The sequence below is a fragment of the Rhynchophorus ferrugineus genome, unplaced genomic scaffold (assembly GCF_030347505.1).
Source record: "Rhynchophorus ferrugineus isolate W39M unplaced genomic scaffold, kcgeb_rfMv2 rfM1, whole genome shotgun sequence".
Taxonomy (NCBI): Eukaryota; Metazoa; Arthropoda; class Insecta; order Coleoptera; family Curculionidae; genus Rhynchophorus; species Rhynchophorus ferrugineus.
The window spans coordinates 33,261,908-33,283,729 of NW_027472580.1; the positions used below are offsets into that span (position 1 = coordinate 33,261,908).

Consider the following 21,822-nt stretch of genomic DNA (forward strand, 5'->3'; position numbering starts at 1 on the left):
TTCATTGCAACAGACCTGTAATCAAGAAAAGTCTCGGCAGTAAGCATTAGTCTTATTCAAGCAAAGTTGTATTTGCAACATTCATAGCATACAGATTCGAGGTAATTAATTTCCTATCAAACTCGGAACAGTAAATTCTCGTTAGAAGTCATCAATATTATCTGAATATTTATATAGAGCTGTAAAACGTCTAAACTTAAACTAGTATTCATAATTTTTCACAATTTGTACCTATTTATATGTTGTATAGAACCTTATTACAACATTCCTAGCGGAGAATTAAAGTCAACTACCTATACGATAGAGTCATTCCCAGTTGATCCTGCAAAGTGTAAAAAAAATTAAAATAAAAAATTATACTACTGAAAAAAACAATATTTTGAAACTGTCCCATAAAATTAAAAACAAAATTAATTTGTGTAAATATATTTTATTTAACAAAACCCTTCAAAACATTGAACTTAGTCTATATTTTCGATCTGCTAAATATTATTTACTAACTGAATGGTTTTTTAACTGATTTAATTAACAAAACATTTCTCGTATAGATATTAGCGTACATTATCGATCTTATATTTTACTGTTCCCTTAAGATATATCCATTTTAAGGAACATCTTTGAAGCATTCCTTTAATATGCCAGTGGCATCAATATGACTCCTAAATATGTTTAATATTATTATCAAACCTAACTCATAAACGATGGATTACTTCATACCTAATGGGTTGATATAACAATCAGAACCAAAATAGACATTATAATTTATTCAAGACAATTTTTAGTGATTTCGGGACTCTCATATTTGATGTTCATCACATCAGAACAAGCGAATTCCCGACAGTTTTAAACATTTTAGAGTCCGTCCGGAACATTATTGATATAAAGTGTTATAACCATTATTAGGTAATGTGTAATTAATATAAGCTGCAACAAAGCTATATTCAATAATCTTTTAATAGAAGAACAAGCTTCGAAATTTACAGCAATAACGACTTTGTTTCTGCAATGGCTAAATTAACAAATTAACAGCAGCCCTCCAAACTGGCAATGCCGCACTAATTCGTAATTAATGTAATTTCGCTAATACTTCAATGGAATATTGGTTATTTTCATTTTCAATGCCAATAAACTACATCGTTGGGTTATTTTGCATTACGCACGTATGTACATCATCAGTATTAAAATTACAAGAATGTTTATGTTAATTAACAGTATTTAAAGCAATGTTATCTGAAATTTGTTTATTAAATCAAATTCTATATTTAAATTTTATTATAAATTTGTTACTAATATATACTTGTGTTAAACATAGTAAAGAATAAAAATTGATGTAAAATATATAACATAAAATAATATAATTTAGACTTAACTGATGACTCTTGATTTCTTCACAATAATGTGCGATTGTGCATTAACTAATACGGCCTGTTTCGTAAAAGCTCCAAATTATATTTCCAGCAATTCCTTAAACCCGCTTCTAGTCGATTGTTTGGTTTGGTAATGAAGAAATGTCAGCAAAAATGCAAAATATCTCAAGGTAATTACTCTGTAGGGGGCGAAATTTCTTACCCTTTATTTCAAAATCTCGTTGGAAGTCATTGATATTATCTGAATATTTATATGGAGCTATAAAAGATCTAAACTTAAACTAGTATTCATAATCCTTCACAATTTGTACCTATTTATATATTATATAGAATCTTATTACAACATTCCTAGCGGAGAATTAAAGTCAACTACCCATACGATAGTGTCATTCGCAGTTGATCCTGCAAAGTATAGAAAAAATGAAAATAAAAAATTATACTACTGAAAAAAATAATATTGAAAAAAATAATATAAACATTGAACTTAGTCTATGTTTTCGATAGGCTAAATATTATTTAGTAACTGAATGGTTTTTTAAGTGACTTAATTAACAAAACATTTCTTGTATCACTTACTGTTAAGGCATTTGTACTGGTAGAAATACAGGTGGTTTTAAAGAGTGCACCTTAATTTTGATAACTTCATTATTGGTAAAATCGCCACAATTTGGACATAGAGCTTTGCCTTTAATCTGTATCGAGCAATCGTTGTGAAAGTAATGCTTAAATTTACACTGCAAAAATTCACCCTACAAGATTTCAAATTAGGTTTTACTAAAAAAAAATGAAGTTAATAACCTGAGTACAGAAAAAACCACAACAAGGACAACAATTATGTTTTCTCAGTGTTTGAATGTGCGTTTCACAAAAAAACACCAAATGGTATTCTGGTTAAAGATCTATACTTAGGTAAAGGCAATAATTCTACCAATCTACTACAGCCTATTAATTTCTCATCAAAACTGTCTATAGCAGAACAAAATTTTGAATCTAAAAAAAGGGCACGTAACATATATATACATATTGGTATAGTCTTCTGAGTTTTGTATCATAATTTAGCTGAATAGTTTAGTTCGTGTAATGAGGAGTAGAACAAAGGGAAGCAAGACCTGAAGATGGCAGGTGAGATTTTGACAAAACGTCGTTAAAATAGTAATGGTTCTTTTTAGAACGAAAGTGGATACAAACCCAGAAGGATACTCCAACATCTAACACTGTAATATATATATATATATATATATATATATATATATATATATATATATATATATATATATATATATATATATATATATATATATATATATATATACTTAAAATGAACTATTTTGAAATGATCATTTTTTGTATTTTTAATTTAACTCAAACTCATATTCATAATTCTTCACCATTTATATCTATTTATATATACTAGTGGGGTCGAAATTCGACCACGATTTATTAAGTTAATCATGTTTCTCGTAAAATAACGAGAGTATTTTAAAATTTTATATGATATATGATGCTACTAAAGCTTGTTTAAACAATATTTTCAACATAAGATAAGAAATATGATTTTATATAACCTTAAAAACTCAAACTTAAAATCTCAAGAACTAATCGTCCCTAATTGTATCTAATGTAATCTACCTAATTTCATTATATTTCAATAATGAACCAAGTATTGATAGTTTTAAATTTCTACACTACTAAAACTTATAACAAATATATAAACTTTAGAGCATCAAATATAAATATATTTGACCTTTCTTTACTTTTATGTTATCAATATAAATATGGAATACCAAATGAAGTAATACATGTTTTTATACATAAATAAGGGCTATATATGTAAATAAATTGATTCTTGACTTTAGCGTGGGTACTAATATAATAATTAACATTATTCGGCATTTTATTCTATACAATTTAGAAACGTATATTAAAGGAGTATATTTGCAATCACTAAATAAACTAATGACTTTTCAAATCTTGGTCTGTAAACATGTCACATAACAATGTTTACAAATCCACTGTTACTATTTCAAAATTTCCATTTTTGTCCTATGTGTTCCAATTATGCTAATTATGTAGTTAATTTCGTTTTAACTGCTGCATAATTTCATTATTTCAGTTATGCAAAGTTAAATTTAGCTATTCGTTAAGCCAAATTTCGTCGCCAGGTGTCCTCATTTTCTTCAAAAAAGGTGAGTTTTAAAGTGACCTACAGACTGAAGATGCGTTTGCTGAGTTTATCAGACAGTCATCTTTAATTGAAAAGTTATAGTATCATGTTTGCACGTGGATATATTGCAATCTGATATAAGAGAGTTTTAAAAAAATATTGTAGCAGTAGTCGGACGAGGCAATACAAGCCTTGAAACAATTTTTAGAGCTTTCGTGCTTCAGCTTCAATTTGTTTCGCATGTTACTATTGGACGGGATCCATTTTGCATTATTTTGTTTCACTTAAGTATTTATCATTGTATGTACCAGATAATTTTAGACAAGCTAGTACTACATTTTCCTACTAGAATATCCCTACCACTGGAATATCCGTTTTTAAAAGGCGTAAATTTTAACTGGCTCAGCAAAATATTTACGGTATGCTATTACTGAAAAAGTATTACTAAAGATGTATGATTACAAAGTCATTTATTACATTGTATCTCTATTGCAAGCAGTAATATTTCTAATATTTACTGTTACTAATTTTCTTGTATTTACTAATATTTCATTAACGGTAATTTATTGATAATAATACTAGACCGATATCAGCACGCCTTGTACAGAATTGCCCATTTAAGCAGACAATCGTTCTCGAGATTCGACATTTTGCAAAAGCCAATAATGGGTTCAGGCATTGATAACATTGTTTCAGCTATTTGTTCAGTTTTCTATTGGAAACGCCCAGGACACATTTTCCTGAATCGAATTGAATCTCGTTGTTCATTTCCAGCTATCCTGTTCATTATTGTTCGACAGATATTGAAAATTGATTTAGATTGAAAAATATCGCCGATAAATTCTAACGACATCTACTGTTCGTTGCGTTGATGTATATGTCTTGCTCTAACGACAAAACACAATGGAAATGACAGAAATTGTCTATAAAATACATTTGTCAAAACATTGTAGCAATAGTCTGTTAATTTTCAGAAAACACACTAATAATTCAACATAACAAAATGGAATTGATACATTTATATTTTATTTAGACTTGAAGATTATTTAGATCTAAAATAACAAGTCACGTAGATCAAATCAGCCGACGTTTCGCAACAGTTGAAGATATCATCTTCATGGCGAGAGGTATGATATTGAAGGTCTCCTAATAAGGTTATCCTATTTAATTAAATTTTTATCACGGCTGAGCGATCATTTCATAATTGTCCACTCTTGAACTTAATGTTGTTGCCAATATGGATATAGTATTCAACTAAAGGTAACTAAATATTAAGTTAACATCTCACACATCGTTGCTCTTCCTTTAACCATGTAATTCTCACAGTTACTTTTATCGAATTTCTTTCCCTAAGAAAGCTAAACCTATATGGTTTGAATATAACTCTGATGTTGTGCTCCTTTTCTATCCTTCGAAAGCGGTCTGTTGCTGTTTAGGGAAATAGATATTAGGGTACATTATCGATCTTATATTTTACTGTTTCCTTAAGATATATCCATTTTAAGGAACATCTTTAAAGCATTCCTTTAATATGCCAGTGGCATCAATATGACTCCTAAATATGTTTAATATTATTATCAAACCTAACGCATAAACGATGGATTACTTCATACCTAATGGGTTGATATAACATCCAATCAGAACCAAAATAGACATAATAATTTATTCAAGACAACTTCAAGTGATTTCGGGACTCCCATATTTGATGCTCATCATATCAGAACAAGCGACATTTTAGAGTCCGTCCGTAACATTATTGATATAAAGTGATATAACCATTATTAGGTAATGCGTAATTAATATAAGCTACAACAAAGCTACATTCAATAATCTTTTAATAGAAGAACAAGCTTCGAAATTACAGCAATAACGACTTTGTTTCTGCAATGGCTAAATTAACAAATTAACAGCAGCCCTCCAAACTGGCAATGCCGCACTAATTCGTAATTAATGTAATTTCGCTAATACTTCAATGGAATATTGGTTATTTTCATTTTCAATGCCAATAAACTACATCGTTGGGTTATTTTGCATTACGCACGTATGTACATCATCAGTAATAAAATTACAAGAATGTTTATGTTAATTAACAGTATTTAAAGCAATGTTATCTGAAATTTGTTTATTAAATCAAATTCTATATTTAAATTTTATTATAAATTTGTTACTAATATATACTTGTGTTAAACATAGTAAAGAATAAAAATTGATGTAAAATATATAACATAAAATAATATAATTTAGACTTCACTGATAACTTTTAAATGTCTTCACAATAATGTGCGATTGTACATTAACTAATACGGCCTGTTTCGTAAAAGCTCCAAATTATATTTCCAGCAGTTCCTTAAACCCGCTTCTAGTCGATTGTTTGGTATGGTAATGAAGAAATGTCAGCAAAAATGCAAAATATCTAAAGGTAATTACTCTGTAGGAGGCGAAATTTCTTGCCCTTTATTTCAAAATCCTTAATATATTTTGATCACTATTATAAATACGCTGAACTAAGAGTTTTATATAAAATGAAGCAAATTTAACACTACTTGAACTAAAGGTTGATGTTTTTAAAATATTAAAAAAATATTCTCTATTCATCAGCCTTATTTATAGTTTCTTGAAAGCTATCTTGACAATCATATATTAATATCATTCATAATATATTTTATTTATATTATATATTCTCAGTTATGAAGAGGTTAAATTACGAGCTAAGGAAACACCATTTTCGAAGGAAAGTTTAATTCTCCTAATTTCTTCAGGTGTCGTAAAAAGCACATAGGTACTTGTTTGGATATTTTATGTATGTTAGTTCCGACATATAAGAAAAACATTATGGTAAAATTACATTAGCCAAACAAACAAGACACAATGGTGTTTAACGAATTGAAAGCCTGTATTACAAAATTGTAATATTGGCTGAAGTGAAGCTTCAATAAACTTCGTTAATACCCGTTTTGAAGGCAATCGTAAATAAATTGTTATCAGAGCCTTCATTCATAAGAAATAACCATTTATCCATTGTTAATTGTGAATTAGATGGCAGCAGTGGCAGTGTTAGCATGCATTTTGATAAACGATCGATAGTCTATCCAAATTTATTTTGTATATACGTCATCTAAATCTGTGCCGTCAATACATCGCAATGTTGCTGTGCTAACTTTATTGTTAATATTTAGTAGTTTATACTATTTATTAACCGTGAGTTTTATTTCTGTTTGACTTTGACATATAACATATAGTAGATCTAATGTATATATTATCAACGGACTTAAACTACAAAGTACACAGATTTGATACTTTGTAGGTTAGGGTTGTGTTTGGTTATATTTACATTGAACTCTCTTTCCATACCAGCTACAGCTGGAGGCCTAATCCATCTAATTATCAATTGTATATCCAAGTAATATATTTTACTTTCATTAGAGAGCATACAAAACTTTTACGCTTGGTTCTTATCTCCTCCGGTACAGTGTTTTCCTGCAAAGACATTTTGATATCACTATATTTCTCCTCCGGTGAAATAATTTAACCAAATGCCCATGTATATTTTTAACAATTAAAAAAATAAATCTGTCACACCATGTAATAATATTTCTTGCATTATCGTATATTAGTTACATACTCACCTTTAGTTGTTTCCACTATGATCATCCTGTCTTAGAAATTGGTAGAATACAGTCATGTCATATTCAGAAAGTATCATTCAAGTGCATAATTAAGCTGTTAATTTCCAATCTATCAAACATTTCAGTTCACAATTGCGTGAGTTGTTAATATCTTCTTCAATATACTTTATCGAGTTCATCCAAACCGAAAGTGTTATTAACTGCTCCTGTCTCCAGCACGAAGTACAAGATATCTGCAATGAATTATTAATAAATCTTATAAATAATAAAACCTAATCAACTGTTACTCCAACATTTACCTTTTTCTATCAACTTTTTTGTCACAACGCTATTTTTATTATTATCTTGTCATAAGTGACCGCAGGGTCCCATTGTGAAATATCCATGTCTCATTTTATTATATGCTTTTAAAAATTCTATTCCTTTAAAAGCAATATCCGGAAGTTCCATTTTAGGTTTTCGATACTTTTCAGACTAAAAGTTCTCTCTGAATAAGTTTTGTCAAATTATGTTAGCCTTAGTAAAAGCTACTCACTGTTTTTATACGTTTCATATATTTAATATCTGATAGAGCTAAAATCAAGCTGATTTTGATTTGTCATCCGCTTCTTATGAGGACGGTCTATTTTTCTATGAGTTCAAGATAATATTTTTCATATTCAGAAATATTTTAGTGACTGTGTCCATACTAATTTTCAATCAGACCAAAACAAGCAAAACATTAAAATAACGTTTTCCGCTTTATAACTTCTCATCACTATTGTTTTGATTAATTTTATATACGTTTGATAACTGAACGACTTTGACAGGCTAGTTCAGTTACCCTTTCGAAGTTATCAGAGAGCTTTATATTTATTTTTAACTAGAATATAGTGAGAAGGAGAATATTATCTGCTTCTAAAACAGATTTAGAAATTGCTACATTAAACATCTTGATGACTTATGTACAACTAAATTAGGATAAACTATATACTGGTGAACATGCGAAGTATCAATGTGAAACAATATTTAACAAACTAACCTAGCAATTAAACTATATGTTACTGCTAATATCTATATAAAATAACAGTTTTCTAAATAGAGTTAGCGAGTAACTCAGTGTAGATCTAACGATGAAAGGCTTAACCTAAGTAACGAAGAAGAACGAAAATCGATGAAACATTGGATCACTACCATACAAACATCGGTTTATCAAAACGGTCTCGCCAAATTACGAGAAAGATACGACAAATGTGTAAAAAAAATCGCCATAAACATATTTTTAAACTACAAGATTAGTCAGAATACACGCAAGTGCCTAAAATATCTTTAGTAAACCCATCTCTAATCTACACGAATTACCTGTCAAACAACGCCGGTAGTATTGAATCGATTTTGTGTACAGAATTAGAATTGGTCATTTGAGAAGAAAATATAATTGCAATCATCAATTTTGCAAAGCTATTAACAGGTTCAGATTGATAACGTTTTATCTGGCCGTTTAATTTTACATTGGAAATGTAAATCAGAATACATATTTCGATTTCCAAATAAAGTTTGGTGACTATTAGGAACGATTCATTTCATGGCAATTGGACTGGTATTGAAAATTAATTGGAACCGGAAATTGACTAGTATAAATTAAAGCCTATACCGATTAGTGCAATCGCATTAGTCTTTGGTATGGCATAAACAAAGTACTAGGAGGATCCTAGAAAAGTGTACAAAAGTTAATAAATTTAATTATCAACTAGGATGATTACTGAAATTTCTACATTATTTTTAAAAATATGTTGCTGCTATTCCTGCACTTCCTGTAAATTTAAAACCTTTAGTCAAGTATTGCCTATTATTTTTTGCTACCTTTTCTTGCATGATACCCATTTACCTTTAAATAAATGTCTTCGGTAATGACCTTATTCCAGTTGCGAACATCTTAACAATTATATACAGTTGATCCTATAAAAAGCTAAGAAGAAACTATAAGTTATTTAAAAAAGCAACATTGACAATGTTGAAGAATGTTTGGACCGATTTCATGATCTAGAACTAAGTCACTTATGGATTTTGTAGTTATTAATTTATATTGATTTGAACAAATGTATCGGATTTCAAAGATTTTCAACTTATTCTAAAATGTTGACAAAAGCATTCGAATGCCTAAACGAATTTAGTTTTTTTTTATTTAAATGTTATATATGTGATTCATTAGTTTTATTAATACAATTTTGAAGCATATAATTACGGTGCCTTTTATTTTAAACACCTTTCAAATAAAATTTTCAGATCAATTTCAAAGCAAATTTTGTTTTACTCATACTGTCCTATAATCAAGTAGCAGCTGTATTTGCAGTTCGTGTTTTTTACTAATATTTTATAAGAAAAAAAGTATAATTAACAATAAAACTATCCAAAAACAAAATCCTACATTAGCAGTCCATTAAACATGAGATATTCCTGACTAGATTGATTCCGATAGCAATTCAATTCCAAGATGACATAGGCATTAGTCTTTTCATCGAATGGAACTAATCCCAATACATGAAATAACGTTTAATTCCAGTTTTTACATATTTTAAAGTCTCCTTTTACCAACTCTGGGTTTATTTGGACTGGACCTACTCTTTAACGTGGGCTCCAAAACACGGCCCTCGGCATTAAGTCTACCGACTGGCGAGTGACCAACTTAGAAATCATCCCAGAAGATATCCGGTCTTACTCAACCTGGTTACTGGCATGACTGGGATCATTTTCCTTGTCGAATTTTACAGTCTTGCCTAAGACAATCACAAACATTATGCAACTGCGCCATCAAAAGTGTCTAAAGGATCTGATATCAAGAAAATATTGTAGCAATGCATAATAGTGTGTTAACTTTACTGTGTTGCAACTGGATTGAGGGCTGTCCATTAAACTACAGTGATGTGTTCTAGTAGGTTCCTTCTAGTGAGTAAGCTACTTGTGGCATAATAATCAATTCGTGTGGTAGTTATTTTCCGTTCTTCTGGATCTCATCGAATCTATGAGTATGGAAATAGCTAATTCATGAAGTGATAAATTGTTTGAATGTTAACTGAGAGTTTAAGCTGGAATTTCTTTCTTGATTATTTTAAATCAAAATGGTCTAAAGGTGTTGACTTCGGCAACAAATTTCTTCAGATCAAACAACAAAATAATGAATCCTGAAAGGACAATTTTCAGTGTTCCATTATTAACATTTGTATACACTGAATATCTCTATAATAGTGAATTAAATACTGTTTTATGTAGAGAAATGTCAAAACTGCCAAAATTAACAATTAGATTAGACCGTTTAACAGTTGTTTACATTTTCATTATTATCACCAATAGATATAGCTAACCAAAATACACAGGAGCAGTTAATTTGTATAAAAATTATTATATACGTACGACCATTAAACATTTAGGTATATTAGAAATTAATTCATTTGCTCAGGCTAACTCGTTACAACGTATAATAGAATAGAACAAGTAAAAAGAACTTTACATGTAAGCAAATCCCTAAATATTGTTTCAAAAGAATTTAGTAAGTAACCTTAAATAAAGAAGCCGTAGATATTTTTGAATAAAGTTATGCAGGAAAATATTCCACATATATATAAAAAATCTCCACATGCTAATAGTTTCTTGTGCACTTCAAGAAAATAATATGCATTAAATTTCACAGTTACACACGGAACTGTTATGATAAATCACACATAAGCTATTCTGGTAATTCCGATAATGCTAATGATCATAAATCATACAATCTGGATATTATTATTATCAAATAATATAATATTACCACAGCTCTGATTTTTTACAATAGCTATAATAACAATAATAATAAATAAAGGCAATTATTTTTCAAATACGTAATTTAAATAAAAAATTGTGTATTGAAAAAGCATTATAGTGACTTTTTAGCAGAAAAAAACTCCTAATGATTGGTGAACTGAATTTAAACACCGATCAATCATGAACAGCAAAATCAATGCTTGTTACTGAGTGGACGGCAGATAGTAATAGGTATCTAAAGTGATCAAATAAAGTTTCTATAAAAGTACCGTAAAAATAACAACAGTTTTGATATGTATTTCACTCTGATGAGATTATGTTGATAAAGTATCATTTTTAGAACAAACTTTTCTTTAGACCAGATACTTTTTAGGTAAAGTGTCAATATCAATCACAATCACTTATCCTAAAAGAAACAAGGAAAGACGATGTGGGTCAATAATAAATAATACAGTTTAAAAATTACCAATAAATGACATTTCACTTCCATAAATTTTAACTTACCTAATTTAGGCACAAACAATAAAAACGATAAGGATGAAACCTTATCTAAATAATTCAGCTTCATAAATTTTCTATTACGCTTGCTTGTCTTTCCATGTATCAGTTTAAGCAAAAAAAGGAACAGGTCCTCTCTTTCCTCTATTCCCAAATTCCCAAGATAATTCGCTGGGCCAAGAAAAAAGAAACAATATCAATCCTGTAACAGAAAGATAAGCACGGTTCAAGCTATGTATAGTTTATAACCCGTCCTTTTCTAAGCCAGTTCATTCTGTCACCTGAAAGATCGATGATACTAGTAAGGAAAATCGAGAAAAATGCTTATAGTAGGGATCGTAAAGAATTTTAGGTATATTGAGTCATATTTTATGCATGACTTGCATTGGAGCTTGACATTATAAATGTAAATGTATGTACTGCATTTTAGGAATATAAAATACTTATAAACAAAGAGAAATGTGCTTTATGGTGATATAGTGCTCTGCAAAAAAAACTAAAGCCATAAACCGTATAAAATGCATATATAAAATGCGTATGTAAAAAATACATTTTATTATTGTTTTTGTTGTCAGAAAGCTCTAAATAACAGATGCTTTAAAAATGGTCAAAAATTGTTTATAAAAGTTCGGATATTAAATGAAAAATATTTCATAGGCATTCGATTGTTTTTAGGACCTTTGAATTCTTTATGAACCTGTTCTGGTAGGACCTTTCATCTATTCTGGTCATTTTTTTTCACATTAAATTTGAGACTATTATGGCAAGAGATGTATCTCTGCCTAGGGCAATAGAAAAAGTGCAAGTGGCAGTCAACAAAATCCATAAATGGACGAAAGATTGGAAAATTCAACTTAATAGCTCCAAATCTGTCCACGTTAATTTTGCATTGAGGCGAAATATTAAAAACTTAATTATATCACTCAATGGATGCCCGATTCCTCAAGCAGAATCAGCTAAATACCTCGTAATCCATCTTGACGGTAGATTAAATTGGAAGCATCACGTTAGACAAAAAGCAAAACACACTAGAACCAAAATAAAACAACTATATTGGTTAGTCGGAAGAAACTCTCAACTTGATCTAAAATTAAAGAGGTTCATCTATAATATGATTATAAAACCAATTTGGACCTATGGGGTGCAAATATGGGGTTGCACTAAAAATTCAAATCAACTAGTCATAGAACGCTGTCAAAACAAGGTTCTTCGATTGATTACTAATACCTATCGCTATGTAACTAATGAAGAACTGCACGATGACCTGGAAATCAAATGGATTTGCGAAGTTATCCGAGATTTCGCCTTGAAACAGGAAAGAAGATTACTAAATCATACTAACGTGGAAGCAATACAACTGCTGGACAGCGCGCAGGATGTTAGGAGATTGAAACGAACAAAACCATACGAACTTATATAAAGTGTATACATTTAGTGTAAACTATAGCTATAAGTTAATAATTAATAAATAATTATAATTTTATAATTGAAGAATACATACTGATGTATTTTCTCGCACTTGTCTTGCTTGTTAATTAATCCAAGTACATAGGAAAAGTAGTAATAAATTGTAAATTAAGATTGTACTGAGCGTATCTAATAAAGATGTTATAAAAAAAATATATTAAATTTGGGATTTTGTTTCTTTTTGATCTTTTTCCGTCTTTCTGATATAACGGCGATATCATGTCAATCCGACAAGCAGAAATTTTGTGACAGTTAAATCATGCTGCAGGAATCTGATCAAGTAACAATCAGAAGACACTATGTCTGGTGTATATGTTGGGTCCAACGCGTTATCATGCAAGAAGGGAGCCTTTGCGACTTCTGCTTGTTACTGCTGGTCTTTTTTAGTTTTGAACAGACATTATTTGAACCACCAGGTCGTTGTTTTTCACTAACATTAATACCGCCAAAGACCACCTCGAATACTTGAAATATAAAACCGGTAATTGGGGTTTTTTGATGGGTTTTCGACAGCAAATACTCGACAGCGACTCTTCATATCAAATAAGAAAAGTAATAAATATGACTATTACAACAGTTAAGTTATTTAACAGTTCATATTGATATGTCGCCTTCTTAACAATAGATATCGTTGATCAATAAACTTAGCTTTAATATGCTTACCTTCTCATATTAGAATTTGATGTTTTTGCAATATATTATATAGTAATTTACATAAAATATCCATATCAAAATAATATTACCAATGTTAATAAGTATCTAAAACTAGGCTTCAAGGAATAATTAAAAACCAATTAATTGAAATGTTATATATTTACAAAGCATTGTCCAACAACGACAAACTAGATTTTAACTACCCGAGTAAGCATTCAGGGTATATTTCATCGTATATTCCTGTGCAACAGAGTAATAAATAAACTTCACGTCTGATTACTTTACGATAGCTTCAGAACTTTTATGCTCGCTAGCTTATTTATTACTCCTACGACAATTAAATGCCAAACTTTCCAGTAAATAACGGATACAAATAGTTTCATGATTATAAAATAGGGTAGCATAAACCATAAATGTTATGAAAGAAGGACATTTTATATTTAAATCGTCTGAAGATATTTTTTAGGTTTTCATATATCACAAGCAGATCTGACTCACCCATTTCAAATTTAACTACAGTTAATCATCACTTAATGTAAGAAAATACAGAACGGTATTGTTGACGAATTACGTAGAGGGCAGCTGATGACTCATTCGCTAATATCGGGACGGGCGATGGGAATGTTGAGATGTATAGTTCTTGGATACATTGGACTCACTGGAAATCATGTAGTTTCTTAGAGTCGCTTGAAGAGTGTTCATTAGACGAATGTTATTATAATCATCGTTGTAGTTCCTTATATATTATCAAAATGACCATTATAATATTTTGTTGAATATTTGTATATTAATTATCAAGAAATAGAAGTATTTCTTACATTAACTATTATTTCCTAACATGACCAATTTATGTCAATTATATTGTATAATCAATTATTGTTTTAGGAAATTCAAAAAGACATGAAATTTAGTGCCAAATACAAGTAATTAGTGAAGTAATACAGTTAAATAAAAATGAGATATTGATTGGAACAAACGTTTAACAAATCTCATAGTATACTCAACAAAGTTAGGAGGTAGTAAAATCCAAAAAGTAGAAGAATGGTTACTATATGGTCTGTCTAAATATGTATCAAAATATGTATGTATCAAACATAATAAATTTGCTTCAACATGGCAAAGTCATTTTTATATCAAATTGTATAGTAATTGTATATTAACACCAACCCTAGGCAAAAGGAATTGTGTATATAGCGAAACTAATATTCTAACAAATAAAGTAAAATAAAAGTTCATAGATTCAAAATGGATTTCAATTATTTCTTCATAAAATCCACTGATCGGAAATTGATCATTTAAAAGGTGAAAAGAATTGTTTGTACTATCTGCAATTTGAGTGGAAATTCAAGTGTTGAATAACAAACAAAAATATCCAGGCTCTCAGAAGTTATCGAGATATGGTGGATGATTTACCTCGCTCTGGTCGCCATCAACATGTTCAACTGAATTTAATGGAGGACGGGCGTAACCTGTATTTTATAAAGAAACTTAATGACATAAAGAAAACTGAAGACATGCCAAAATCATTCACTGCAGATCTCATTTTGCATTTGTTCAATACATTTTAAGTGGGGAAATATAGAAATATACAAATCAGTCAGAAAGCCTAGGAATTTCCGAAAGAAACAAATAGGTTTCTGTTAATTGTTTGCTTTTTCAGTCGAGTTTTGTGCCCTTGAAGTTATTACCGGAAGATTAGCAGGTCAATTTAGAAGTCCCAGGCCGGACACATAGATGGCGCTACTGGAATTAAATCCATATGTTTTAGATAGCCCTAACCCGCAAAAGATGCGCGTATAAATTTGACAGCGGTCGGACCATTAGTTTGTGAATTATAGCAATTTGATTGAAGCAACTTTTGTTATTGTGAAAAAAAAATGGATGAAAAGGAATTTCGCGTGTTGATAAAATATTGCTTATTGAAAAAAAAAATACAGTTGAAGCAAAAACTTGCATGATGCCGAGATTCCGGACACTGCCACAGGAAAATCAACCATCAAGGATTGGTACGCTAAGTTTAGACGTGATGAAATAAGTACTGAAAACTCTGAACGCAGTGGACGCCCAATTGAGGTTGTTACCGACGAAAACATTAAAAAAATTTTAATGACCGTAAATTAAAACTGGATGAAATAGCAGATACTCTAAAGATATCAACTGAACGTGAACATCATATCATTCACGAATATTTGGGTATGGGATAGCTCTGTGCAAAATGGGTGCCGCACGAGCTAACTTTTGACCAAAAACGACGACTTGATGATTCAGAGCAGTGTTAAACCCGAGTTTTTGCGCCGGTATGTGACAATGGATGAAACATGGCTCGATCATTTCACTCCGAAGTCCAATCGACAGTCATCCGAGTGGACTGCACACAATGAACCTGCTCCAAAGCGTGGGAAGACGCAACAGTCAGCTGGCAAGTTTATGGCGCCTGTATTTTGCATGGAATAATTTTCATTAACTACCTTGAAAATGGAAGGACCATCAACAGCGACTATTACATAGCGTTATTGGACCGTTCGAAGAACGAAATCGCCGAAAGTCGGCCGCATTTGAAGAAAAAGAAAGTGCTGCTTCATCAAGATAATGCACTGTGTCACAAGTCAGCGAAAATGATGTTAAAAATCCACGAATTGGGCTTCGACTTGCTTCCACATGCACCGTATTCTCTAGATCTGCCCCCAGCGACTATTTCCTGTTCTCAGATCTCAAAATAGTGCTCGCAGGGAGGAAATTTGAATAAAAAAAACTCATCGGATGAAGAGGTGATCAATCATACTACAAAAATGGTACCGAAAAGTGGGCAATATTTAAGTTCTTGGAGTTTGCATCACGTCAGCGCACCATCTCATAATTGCTATTATAAGGAACAAACTTGTGGTTAACAACTGAAGTTCGTTATCTTAAAAAACTCTCGAAAAAGATTCCCTGTTCGACACATGGGTTCTGAAGCAACACATGACTTAGAAGAGAATATGCAAAGAGAACTGTAACTCTATATGTTCAAACTTAATAACAACTTTACCTATTTCATTATTTTTTAAAAGTTTTCATCAATTTTTGTAGTACTTCGTATAAGATTTTAGATATTTTGTGGAAAAATTAAAAAGTTTTGCAGAAAAAAATCAAATAGTTGAGAAATCTCACAAACAGATGTATCGGTCCACATATGTCCATTAAGAAATATATTTGTTAATTTCTTTACTTATTTGATCACAAATACTTATTTGATTCACTTCTTAATTAATTACCATAGCCACCTTAAATCTCCAACGTTATGAATAAAATAGCCATTTATTGATTCTACTTTGTTTGGTTACAGTTGTGTTCGAGGCGACTACCTGAAACTTTTTGTCCATTTGGAAGCAGCACAAGTGAATGAATACACGCCCTGGGAAAGCCTGTACTGCGGTCATATGATCGATATTCCCAATATGGTTTATTCGTCTGGACCCGGTCTTGTTCTGGAATTTCATACCGGACCGAATCGAAAGAATTTCACCGGATTTTTCGGATATTTCAGATTTATTGATAAGCGTAAGTAAACAGAATTTCATTCCAATCTAAGAGTTATAGTTATAAGCGGTTTTAATATGGTTTTCATATTTTAATTATGTTCGGCTATTCCGTTGTATAAATTAATATAGAAACAATCACATAGGTTAAGTTATATTAAAATTGAAATACCTGGAGTTATTAAAAATAGACATATATAAAATTATCAAAAAAGATGATAATTATTTTAAAAAGTCAACAGATTTTAAAACAAAATAGGAAATAAAAATTAGTTCACTTTATCCAATAAATTATAACAGTAGCTAGGCTCATGTTAAGCATTTTTTTCAATTGCTGAAACTCTAAGTGATTCATATAACTGCAGGCTGGCTTGTATTCTATTATTCATTGTATGTATTGCTTGTATTCATTTTTGAGAAAAAATGGTGCATTAAATACACCCAATTATTCTCCACCATTTTCAACTTTTTGCTAAATTTTTGGCAAGGTGGAGATCCGAACAACTTGTGTTGAACAACTTGTCAAAAGAACGATAGTAGTTTGGTAGCAATTTGAGCACAGATTCATTTTTGCATTTTGAAACCGTGCGCTAGTCTCGCTATGCTGTATCGACTAAATGACAGTCAAAAGAAGCTTCCATGAAAATAGAAAGAAGCGATGTCTAATAAGTACGCTGGGTGTGGTAGAGCTTCTCACTCGAGCTGCTACAGTGTTTCCTTTACAACTCTTGCAATATATGGTCGAGCATTGTTCTGCAGAAGGACGATTTTATGTCTGGTACGCACAATTACTGGTCTTTTCGCAACACTACGTCGTTCAATTTCTTCAATTGATGTTAGTAGACATCTTCACTAAAAGTTTTATTCGGTTTTAGCAGCTTATAATACACTGAACCTTACTGAGGTCTCTATATGCAGAAGACTATATGCATGACTTTATAGCCATGAATATTGTTTCATATTTATATGTAAAGACGCTTTTATAATATATGATTTACACGTCGCTAGGCAATATTTCTTTCTTGGACGGTTAAGACAGTTCGAGTGTCCTCGACGTAATTGATCGTAATGTTTGACATGTATAAAAAGTTAGGTTAAGTTAGAATATAAGCGGGAAAGCAGTATGTATTATATAAATAACAAGAATATTAGCATCTAACCTAACATGTGTAGTGTGTAGAAAGTAAAATAAGTGAATAAACAGTCCAAAATACATTATATTATTTGGTGAACCGAAATCGCGGGTTAAACGCCCCAATAAATAATCTGCTTCGGTATCGATGTGAATGGCACGCCTGGACTAGCCAACAACTTTTCATGATAAGGCGTCATAGTAGGCCACTTTACATCGCCAATAATAATACACCACGGAAAACTTTTCTGTACTTACCTAGCAAGCAATAAACTGAAAGCATGTCGAATGTTAACACTTTTTCCTCCTTAACTGTTTGGCGAGTGCATTGGAATGCACTAGTAGTCTTTCAGAATGCTTTGCACTAACACTCCGAATCATACTCGCTATGGGTTCTATGGGGATATCACGCTGAATCAGTTTGTTGAATAAGTAATATGGGCATCGACGATGACTCGTAACACTTTATTCTGGAACCTCTGGAGGATATCTATGTTATAGTTGCTAGTAGTACCCTACAGATTAATACCATAGGTCCAAATGGGCTTTAGTATTGACTTATACAGCAAAACCTTGTTATCTAATGATAATTAAATTTACGCCCTATCAGCCAATACATTTGGTTTAGTTTTAGCCAAAGCTGTTTGCGTATTGTCACTATATGTTTTTTTCCATGTCAAACGTCGATCGAAAGAAATGAATATCGAATAGGCAATTTTGATTGTTCTATGTTTAGCGACCATATACACTGAATAACTAAGTAAAAACAGAAATTTGTTTTTTATGTAGAAAGACATCAAAACCATATAGATTAACAATCAAGTTAGATCAAAATACACGCAAGAAGTTAATACTCGTTATTTTATATCTGTCTACTAATTTAAAATATTAAACAATTACTAAATTGTTTACAGCTTAATAATAACATAATAGCATTATAGCAGAAGATAAATACTGTGTATTACAAAACTATACAGTATTGCAAATATAAAATTTACAATTTATTATTATTCTGAAGACATACTGATCAAAGAAGAAGCCAACGTAATATTAGCAAAACTATGTTATTAAAAACTTATTGAACGAAAACAAAATTGAAAAGAAAAAATGCAATTTGCGGTTAGCGAGGAAAAACTTTCCCCTGTTTGGAGGACCCATAACAAGTTGGTTATACGAAACAGCAAGGACCCCGGAAACTAACTAATTTACTCCAAAAACTTTCAAAGGCAAGCTAATGTACTAATAAAAAGATAACAATTTTAAAAGTGCTTCGTTGTTCGACAAGAATATCAAAAGAAACTAGGGGGAATTTTTAGTAAAATATTCTTATTTAGTTGCGCCAGTAACAAATTCTTAACGACTGTTTTGCACAAGACCTTTACAAAATTAAAGTACACTTATATCCTGCGGAATTCGAACCCGAGACCATCACCGCAGTAGAATGACCGTCCTGTCTATGAAGACAGGAATGACTCAAGAATAATCTTGACCTTTGCTATTAATAAATCAGAGAATATTAGATTTATTTTTCTATTTATTTAACTTAACATATTTGCATGTGAATTATGCTAATTTTTGGAACTATAAAATTATTTCTTGATATTGCTTGTTAAGTTATATTCTGATATTATTACAATCAATAGTTAACTGAACATTTCTAAATTATAGACAAAAAGGATAGCTATGAGTTACTTTGAAGGTATTTGTACTGAAGATGAACATATGTAATATTTTGGTACACTAGGAATATAAATATATTAAAATGTTTCCTGAGGCGTGAGACATCCACTACTGTTGTCCAGATTGAAAGCATGAATTTCTAGTCAACAATAACTTGTATATGAACCAAACTTAGTCCTTATACTTCGCCATCTTTTTTGCTAAAGGGCAGAAGATATTACCAAGCAATAGTGAATTGATTTTTCGGAGAAGAATGGTACGCACCCTAATTCTTAATATCAAAACATGTGACAGGATGCCTGGAAATACCGGTGATTTCAATAATTATTTCTAATAATTTACAAATTCGTCTTAATTCATTGCAGAATTAATAGACTTAAGGTTCTTGCCTCTCCTCGAATTATATAGTGAATATTCGATTAATAAAATTGACGTCGTTGAGCCACTGGTGCTGTTTGCATTTCTGTGCGATATTTTAGGAAACATTTCGTCTGTGAATGACGTGGATTTACAAAGATTTCAGGAGCATCTCTAACAAAGTAATATATTGTGTGAGTTCATCGATGATCATTTTACTTGTATACATACTTCGGTTTTCAACATTGCACACATGTCAATCAATGTTATAATTATTTATACAAGAACATGAACACTACCACATTTTCGTGTTCTTGAAAGTTACTGATACTGCTTATTCGATTGTTGAATTGATGGAATTATTTGAATGAAACATTTCCTTAGACATCTTTAATTTAATTTTATGTCTTTTAAATCGTATTTTTATTCTTACTTTCTTAAGGTTGAAATTAGATGACTCAATAATTTTAGAATTGCATTCAATACAGCGACTATCGATCTTAGATGATACGTTAAATCACAATATCATCCAGTGCCTATAAGCATTAATCAACTCCCCTTTCCTGTTTATAAACAACACTTAGATATATAGGACAGTTATGCTCATATTATTTTAGAAATTGTTAAAAATATATGTAACAAACATTTTTAATTTGCACATTTTCTCCACAACTCAACCAATATCAGCCATATACAAAAATATTGTGACGTTTGTTTAGAAATTTGTATATGACTTAGTCACACGTGGGGAAATCGTCCAAATTATTAGTTTTTTACTTTACGCACCAATGCAATGTTAAATATTTAACTTTATTTGAAAATACTTCGAATTCTATTTCTGGTCTCTTCGAATCTAATTTTACGAAATCGAATTGCTTCAAATTATTAGATAACATTAAAACCATTAATTATCTCAACCATTAATGCGGATGTTGTAAGGCCTTTAATAAATTGTTAAATATACTGCAGATTCAATTACTTTCTTACCACGATGTGTTTCCTTCATACAATTGTCGTATATCGAGATAATACTAATTTGAAAAATTATTAACACTGAATTAGTTTACATACTAAATGCCGTATGTGATGCACATATATATTGTATATAACAAGCGATAATAACAACATAAACGAAAGACTGCAAACAAATGTTTTCACAGCTCGCATGAGTTTGAATTAAATAGAGCGCAGAAAATATATACATGCCAAGTATGCGGACGTGTACATTCGTTCGTCTTATTTTAAAGAAACTACTTCCTCAATGTTTTCTATATGTAACCATAAATATTTGATAATGGATGTGGGACACGAAATATTCTGCTACTTTATATTCAGACTTGGCAAGAAATATTGATATGCTAACATATTGTTTGTATCTATATATTTCTTCGATGTAAAATTACACACATGCACATATACACACATACATATATACATATATACATATATATATATATATATATATATATATATATATATATATATATATATATTTAGCAAATTGCCATATAAGGGTATAATGTTACATCATCAAAATATCCAGTCGCATATAGCAAATACAACTCTTCAGTATTTAATTCAA

At 30.6% G+C, this 21,822-nt stretch overlaps 1 protein-coding gene across 1 annotated transcript in view; it reads left to right on the top strand.

The window, feature by feature from the left end:
• Window positions 1-21,822, top strand: part of Sol1 (CUB domain-containing protein Sol1) — a 1,033,997-nt gene that overhangs the window by 654,279 nt on the left and 357,896 nt on the right. Inside the window, exon 6 of the mRNA XM_076419377.1 lies at window positions 16,879-17,093. Within this exon, the coding sequence (XP_076275492.1) occupies window positions 16,879-17,093 (215 nt within the window). The remainder of the gene's footprint in view (window positions 1-16,878; window positions 17,094-21,822) is intronic.